The 7,558-nt window shown below is 48.1% G+C and overlaps 2 protein-coding genes across 3 annotated transcripts; one reads left to right on the top strand and one right to left on the bottom strand.

The window, feature by feature from the left end:
• Positions 1-210: 210 nt before the first annotated feature.
• On the top strand, positions 211-1,892 carry LOC109765170 (uncharacterized). Its single transcript, XM_020323948.4, has 4 exons — positions 211-575; positions 956-1,026; positions 1,132-1,297; positions 1,466-1,892. The coding sequence occupies exons 1-4, from the start codon at positions 426-428 to the stop codon at positions 1,655-1,657; spliced, it is 579 nt and encodes a 192-aa protein (XP_020179537.1). The 5' UTR covers positions 211-425; the 3' UTR covers positions 1,658-1,892.
• A 500-nt stretch (positions 1,893-2,392) lies between these two features.
• LOC109765168 (uncharacterized) lies at positions 2,393-7,558 on the bottom strand. 2 transcript variants are annotated; one of them, XM_020323944.4, is made up of 3 exons: positions 7,402-7,558; positions 6,499-7,204; positions 2,393-6,123 (listed from the first exon to the last, which is right to left on the bottom strand). In XM_020323944.4, exons 2-3 carry the CDS (start codon positions 6,877-6,879, stop codon positions 3,226-3,228), a joined length of 3,279 nt encoding a protein of 1,092 aa, XP_020179533.1. In that variant the 5' UTR covers positions 6,880-7,204; positions 7,402-7,558; the 3' UTR covers positions 2,393-3,225. The 2 variants fall into 2 exon arrangements, with proteins under 2 accessions (XP_020179533.1, XP_020179532.1); XM_020323943.4 differs by having other exon boundaries at positions 6,499-6,887; positions 7,402-7,557.

Here is a 7,558-nt window from a genome sequence, read left to right as displayed (position 1 = left end):
CGCCTCGCTCTCGCTGCGGTTGAAGTTGCAACTTGCAACTCCAGCTCGGCAACTCCACCGCTGGGAGCCCAGCCGCAGCCCCAAACCCAGCACCAGCAGCGTCCGTCCGTCCTCCCTACCTTCCTCGGTTGTCTCTCTCGGTCACGCGCCCACGCGCGCACCCTAGCACCGCACCGGATAGATGAAGATGGACGTCCCCCCGCCCCCTCCACCTCCCCAATCCCCACCTCCCTCCCACCGTTCCCGTGGCCTGCCTGAGTCCCGACTCCACGCGGCCCCGCTCTCGGTTTCCCTTCCCCGTCTCCTCCCCTCCCCTCTCCGTCCGGATCTATCCACCTTTCCCCCCTCCCCACCCCTCCGCCGCCCTCCTGGATTCCCCGCCCCCCGCCGGCCGGCCTTCCTGGGTGCTCGGTCTCGCCTGCGCCATGGACGACGCCGGGGAGCCGCGCCTGCCCAGGAGGAAGGGCACCAAGAGGCCCCCTCCCTCGGCGCCGCCGCCGCCGCCCGCCCAGGGCGGCGGCAGGGGGAGGGACAGGTTCGACTCCCTCTGGCGGGACTACCACGATTTGCTCAAGGTGCTCCCATCTCCTCCCTTCCGCCGTTGTTGGCAGCCGCCGCCGCCGACTCGCCGAACCTCCTCCTACTCTGCATACAAGTTCATCGTATAATAATACACTACATTGTATCCGTGGCCTTGTTTGTCGGCGTCACAATCCGCTGCTGTTTGATCTTCTGTACTACTAGCAGATTGCTTTTCTGTCTGATTGCTGATTTACTAGTCCAGTTGGAAGATTGTTAAAATTCGGGATTGAGGATTCGATTGTACTGCTAATGTAAGGGGGTTTCACCGTGTCAATGAATTAGTTTAGTTCTACCAGTACGGACTAATGCCTTGGATACTGTACTATGTTCTCGATTGGACTCGGAACTGACACTGGTAGCATGGCTGATGCAGGAAACTGAGGCAAAGAAGAGGAGGCTAGAGCGCATAAACCAGCGAAAGCTTGGACTGCTCGCCGAAGTCAAGTACGACAGACAGTTTCTTGATCAGTTCTTTGTCACTACTTGTTATGATCTGGTTTTATTCCCTTTCACTGACATTAGAAGTTTGGAATTGCGTTTTTCTGCCAGATTCTTGCGGAAGAAGTACAGTTCGTTTGCCAAGGATGATTCAGAGCAAACGCATCACAGGCTAAAGAAGAAGAAAGCTAAGCAAATCCCATCCATTCTGGGAATCAATGAAGGGCCGTCCACCAGCAAGAACACAAATGTGGACTTAAATCATGATTCTGCAATGGTATGTTTTGAAATGCCATGCAGTCAGACTGTAGCTGTAATGTGAATTTCTTACATCTGACATTTTTGCTGCCTCTTTACCCGCCGAATTGTATTTTCTGACAATCTGGATTTCTCTTCACCTGCCTAATTGCATTTTCTGACAATCTGGATTTCTCTTTACCTGCAGAATGCTGAGGGAGCCGGTTTCCAGGGGTACCAGGACCATCCAGAACCTGGGAAGCTTGATCAGGCTGGTGTAGATGAAGATATGATGACCTCCAATATCAACCTATCAGTTTATAGGGATACAGAAAATTCCCCAGCCAGTGATGATAAGAGGGCAGCCGCATGGCAAGACCGGGTAGCCTTGCAGGTCTAGTACCGCCGTAGAAATGGGTATGGCATGGCATCCTTCTCTGGTGGTTGACTGCACCCCTGCCTGGTTCCGTCAAATATTGCCCAGTGCTCTGTAAATGACAATTGATATAAGGATACTCATGCTTCATGTTTACAGTTCATGCCCTGTAGAGGCATGGACTGAGATAGTTTGACACACTTAGGCAAGTTCAATCCTATTACAATGTTATGAAACATCCAGCCTGGATTTTGAGTCACTGTTCTTTGCCTATGCTTTTCTTTCGAGGCATGTTATGGATGATTTAGAAGCAACGTTTCTGTTTATTAGTTCAGATCAATTGTGTAGTTTGTTTATTAGAGAATCCTTTCATCAATACAGTAATGATCTTAAAACGTAAACTAGATGATAGTTTTAGCCATTCTCATATTTCTGTGAATATTCAGGAGTGTGCCAACTGCCAGGTGTATTCATTGCAGTGCATGTTAATGAGCAGATCCACAGTTGCTTGTCAGCCTTATAATCTTCTGTTCCTAGACGTTTTGACAGTTCAATCTAAACTGACAAAACGTCTTATATATTCAGAGGTAGTAGCATTTTAGACGTGCAGAGCAAATAAACCTTTCTTCCTACTGGAAGGTCCTGGGTAATCTTCTAATCTCAGTAAAGACATAGCAAACTGCTGGATCGTACAGTATGTATACCTGATCATCACATGACATGAATCATTGAAAATTGAAACAGTAAACCAGTCAGCAGTTTGTCCTGAAATGGACGACATTAGATTCTTGCAATGCCATCACATAATTCGAATGAATGTACATACATCATGTTTGCAACTTCCCCTAACAACCATACACCCACATACAGGAACACAAGCCCTAGCTTCGGATAGCTTCCCACATGGCAGATCGCGACCTCTCAAAGGTTCAATGCCTTTTTCACTCCTCCACTTTCTGCCAAGGCAGTTCATCCTTGCTACTCGAGCCATCCGAAGGAAGTTCTTCCTTGCGATCCGAGCCATCTGAAGGTAGTTCATCCACGGTCTCGACACTACCTGTTCATGACAAATCGCCTCTGGCAAGCATCACCTGGGCCTTCCTTTGGTGCTTTCTGCTTATGCAGTGATTCTCAAATTGAGCCTTGGAGTTACATTTGGCCTGGCATGTAGCACAATCCCATTCTGAGGATGGTATTTGATCCTTGGTAATTTCCGGTGGATTGTTTTCATCTTGGTTAATTCTTCGAAAAAGGGCCTGATCATCCATCGGCTGGAGTCTCTCATCTCCGAGTCTAGGGTAGCTCTCCCAGTTTAATTCGCAGCTCGTTTCCTCTAAATGTTGTGGCACGTCGTTTGGATTCAACATTGCTTTCTGTGACTCAGAACCCATTGCCGTGTTCTTGCATTCTTCTGCGACAGCTCGGATCCTTTTACTCATCAGGAGGATATCCAAATCTGATTCGCAGTTACAGATACCTTGGCAAATGCTGCAACTCTTTACTGAAGGTGACTCATGCTCTGGCACATTGCTCTCATGCGATTTTTCTTCCTGTGACGCAACGTTACTTGCCATATCGGTGTTACTGCCTCTTCATGATGCTTCCATGTGGAGATTGCCCATTTTCGTGATATCGCCTTCGCTGAGTATCACCTGGGTCCTCTGTAGATGTTTTCTGCTTATGCAGTGATTCTCAAAATGAGCTTTAGAGTTACATTTGGCTTGGCACATAGCACAGTCCCATTCTCTGGATGGTGTTTGGTCCTTGACAATTTCTGGTGGACTGCTTTCCTCTTGGTTGATTGTTTCACAAAGGGTCCGAACATTCAGTTGGTGTCTTTCATCTCTAAGGTGGTTCTCCGAGTCTAGGTCACAGTTCATTTTCTCCACATGTGGCGGCCTGCTGTCCCGGTTCAAGTTTGCTTTCAGAGACTCTGAATTGATTGCCTTCTTGCTTTCTTCGAATAGAGCTCGAATCTTCTTTAAGTGCCTTTTAGCCTTCAGGTGGATCTCTAGATCTGACTCGCGGCCACAGATAACTTGGCAAATGCTGCAACCTACTAAAGGTGACTTCTCTGCATGCCGTGGCACATTTTTTTCATGCGATTTTGCGTCCCGTGGCACAACGTTCGTCGCTATATCGTTGCTACTGCTTACTTCTGCAATATCACCTCCGCCATGTACAACCTGGGTCTTCTGCTGATGCTTTCTGCCTGTGCAGTGATGCTCAAGTTGAGCTTTAGAGTTACATTTGGCCTGGCACATCGCGCAGTCCCATTCCGAGGACAGTATCTGGTCCTTTTTTGCCGGACTGTTTTTGTCTTGGTTGATTGCTTCGCCAAGGGCCTGAACATTGAGTTGGTGTTTCTCGTCTCTGAGTCTAATGTAGCTCTCCCAGTTTGGTTTGCAATTTGTTTTATCTGCATGCTGCGGCACACTGTCCTGGTTCAAGTTTGCTGTCTGTGACTCAGAATTCATTGCCTTATTCTTGCTTTCTTCGAGTAGGGCCCGAAACTTCTTTAAGTGCCTTTTACCGTTCAGGTGGAACACCAAATCTGATTCGCGGTTACACGTAACTTGGCAATCGCTGCAATCCCATGCCGGAGGTGGCTTCTCTGCATGCTGCTGCACATTGTTCTCGTCTGATTTTGCTTCCGGTGGTGTAATGCCCGTGCTGTTGTTATCGCCTTCCTTGCATGAGGCTGCGATGTGGAGACTGTTCACTATCGCAATATCGCCTTCGCGGAGTATCACGTCGGTCTTCTGTTGATTCCTTCTGCTTTCACAATGATGCTCAACCTGAGATTCAGAGTTACATTTTTCCTGACACATAGCACAATCCCATTCTGAGGGTGGTTCTTGGTCGTTGGCAATTTCTGGAGGATTGTTTTTCATTTGGTTGCTTTCTTTGCAAGGGGAGCGAATATTTAGTTGGTGTCCCTCATCTCTGAGGTTGTTCTCCAAGTCTAATTTACAATTCATTTTCTCCACATGCTGCGGCATGCTGTCCGGGTACAAGTTTGCTTTCTGTGACTCGGCTATTGCCATGTTCTTGCTTTCTTCAAGCAGGGCTCCAATCTTCATCAAGTGCCTTTCACGCTTCAGGTGGACCTCAAAATCTGATTCACGGGCACAGATAACTTGGCAATCGCTGCAACTCCATACTGAAGGTGGCTTCTCTACATGCTGCGACACAGTGCACTCATCCGATTTTGCTTCCCATGGCGCAACGTCCATATGGCTGTTATTGTCTTCTTTGCATGGGGCTGCATTGAGACTGCTAACTTCGGCAATATCACCTTCATGGAGTGTCACATCGATCTTCTGTTGATGCTTTCCGCTTTTACACTGATGCTCGGTTTGAGGGTCAGAGTTACATTTGGCCTGGCATGTAGCGCAATCCCATTCTGAGGATGATATTTGGTCCTTGGACATTTCTGGTGGATTGCTTTTATCTTGGTTAATTTTTTCGCGAAGGGCCCAATCATCCATCAGTTGGAGACTCTCGTCTCTGGGTCTGAGGTAGCTCTTCCAGCTTAATTTGCAACTCGTCTCCTCCACATGTTGCGGCATATCAAAATCTGGTGCGCAGTTACAGATACCTTGGCAAATGTTGCAACTCTGTACTGAAGGTGGTTTCTCTGCATGCTCTGGCACATTGCTCTCATGCGATTTTGCTTCCTGTGGCGCAATGTTACTTGCCATATCATTGTTACTGCCTTCTTTGCATGATGCTTCCATGTGGAGATTGCCCATTTTCGTGACATCGCCTTCACTGAGTATCACATGGGTCCTGCCTGTTTTCGTGATATCGTCTTTGCTAAGTATCACCTGGGTCCTCTGTTGATGCTTTCTGCTTATGCAGTGATTCTCAAAATGGACATCAGAGTTACATTTGGCCTGACACTTAACACAATCCCATTCTGAGGATGGTGTTTGGTCCTTGACAATTTCTGGTGGACTGTTCTCCTCTTGGTTGACTGTTTCGCAAAGTGTCCGAACATTCAGTTGGTGTCTTTCATCTCTGAGATGGTTCTCCAAGTCTAGGCCACAGTTCATTTTCTCCACATGTAGCATCCTGCTGTCTGTGTTCAAGTTTGCTTTCAGAGACTCAGAATTGATTGAGTTGTTATTGCTTTCTTCGAATAGAGCTTGAATCTTCTTTAAGTGCCTTTTACCTTTCATGTGGATCTCAAGATCTGATTCGGTGCCACACATAACTTGACAAATGCTGCAACCTGCTAAAGGTGGCTTCTGATAACTGATGGCCTTAATGTTTGATTCCAATGTTGCTATATTTGACTGGTGCTTCTTCCCAGCACAATGCTTATGCGCAGACTTTGCCTGTACCTGGCACACCGGGCAAGTCCATCTCATGGGTGGCTTCTTTCTTTTTCTGGGGCTCATGGGTGGCTTCGGCTTCTTAACTGGTATGGTTATTCCTGTCAGTTCCCACTTCTCCGCAGGCGATGCTTTATTTGGAGGAACATTCTGTTTGATATGCAGTTAGATTAGACCATTAGTATGTACTTCTGACAACAGAGAAGGCGACGCTTTCATGGCCTTATAAGTTCTTTAAAGTTTTGGCCAGATCATTAGTAAATGATTCTGAGAACAAGCCGAGCAAACTTGCCAGTACTGATAATGGTATGCTATAAAAGTTCTACCAAGGTCCAGATATTGTGAACTGTGACTACGAGGTAATAAGTATACCTATAGTAACATAAGATGTTTTCTTAACAACAATTTGCCTGACAATAACAAAAATGGACTGATGAAAGCGGCTGCTCGCCTCATTCCAATGAAGTACTAAATAAGCAAAATAGATGACATATGAAAAGCTAACAAAATGGACAAGCTGCTCACCTCACTGGAATCCTGCAGTTTATGTTCATCAAATGCTGAGTTATGTTCACCCGAATTAACCCTGCATTTGCACGGGTTCCAGCATTTTTCCGCGCGATCTTCTGCGACGGGGTTCCAAAATCTGGGTTCTGCACTCTGCCTTCCATAGTTGCTTGGTAGCTTCACATCATTTTCCTCACCCACGCCGACGTCGTGTTCCCAGCTGAAGACGGGTCCTTTGTGCTGCGGCATGCTGTCATGGGGCATCGGCGTGCTGTGGTGACCGGACACAGCGCGCAGGGCCATGGCGCCCTCAATCTTGCACAGCTCGGCCATGATGATTTCCTGGCGAAGGCGGTCCTTCTGGAGCTGCCACAGCAAAGCATCCCTCATCACCAGCATTGCCTCCCCTGCACCAGCAATAGGAACAAACAAGGATCAGAATTCTACACCATTGCCTTGCCCTTGTTTGCTTGAACAAGTATTCTGCATCTGATCAGAGGAACAGGTGAACCGGATAAAGTAGGATCGACAAGCTGATTTGTTTTTGACGAGAGGACAAACGAGTTGGGCAGGATCTTCAATGTTATGCCCCCAAGCAAATCAAACCACAGCTAGTCTGCTGCCACTATTCTGTAAGCCGCGGATTAGATAGAGGTAGAACAGTCCCAGTACAATGGATTGCCTCGGTCTCGGAGCCTCCCGTGATGCAGGGAAGAACCTCTTCCTAGTAGAAGGAAAAAGGAAATCAGGGAAGAAGCAGCTTCCAAATCCTCGAGTCCTCCTTGAAACAACAGATGCAGATTCTAGCGGTTTTCCCAAGCAATCGCAGTCAGAGACGGGGAAAAGGAGGGGGAGGCGTTCTCTGTGGAGTTGCTTCCTGCAAAGGCAGCGGAGGCGGAGGGTGTCCCGGGCGGCACGTACCGTGCGGCGGAGGGTCGTCGGTGGCTGGGCCGCGGCGGGAGAACTCCATCGGACGGGGACCAGAGCAGAGCGGCGACAGGAGATTGGTGGGATGTTTCGGCGAAGAGAGCACGGGGGCAGTGAGAAAGGGAACGGATCCTCTAACATGATAAGGGAT

This window comes from Aegilops tauschii, chromosome 5 (assembly GCF_002575655.3).
Source record: "Aegilops tauschii subsp. strangulata cultivar AL8/78 chromosome 5, Aet v6.0, whole genome shotgun sequence".
NCBI classification, from domain to species: Eukaryota; Viridiplantae; Streptophyta; class Magnoliopsida; order Poales; family Poaceae; genus Aegilops; species Aegilops tauschii.
This window is presented reverse-complemented; position numbering and strand designations above follow the sequence as displayed.

Bases quoted from the DNA above. Each gene is read 5' to 3' on its own strand.
- LOC109765170 (XM_020323948.4), top strand. From the start codon at position 426: ATGGACGACGCCGGGGAGCCGCGCCTGCCCAGGAGGAAGGGCACCAAG. The intron at 576-955 runs GTGCTCCCATCT...TGGCTGATGCAG, and splicing joins ACTACCACGATTTGCTCAAG to GAAACTGAGGCAAAGAAGAG. The intron at 1,298-1,465 runs GTATGTTTTGAA...CTTTACCTGCAG, and splicing joins TAAATCATGATTCTGCAATG to AATGCTGAGGGAGCCGGTTT.
- LOC109765168 (XM_020323943.4), bottom strand. From the start codon at position 7,450: ATGGAGTTCTCCCGCCGCGGCCCAGCCACCGACGACCCTCCGCCGCAC. The intron at 6,888-7,401 runs GTACGTGCCGCC...TTGCTGGTGCAG, and splicing joins CGACGACCCTCCGCCGCACG to GGGAGGCAATGCTGGTGATG. The intron at 6,124-6,498 runs GTGAGCAGCTTG...CATATCAAACAG, and splicing joins AACTGCAGGATTCCAGTGAG to AATGTTCCTCCAAATAAAGC.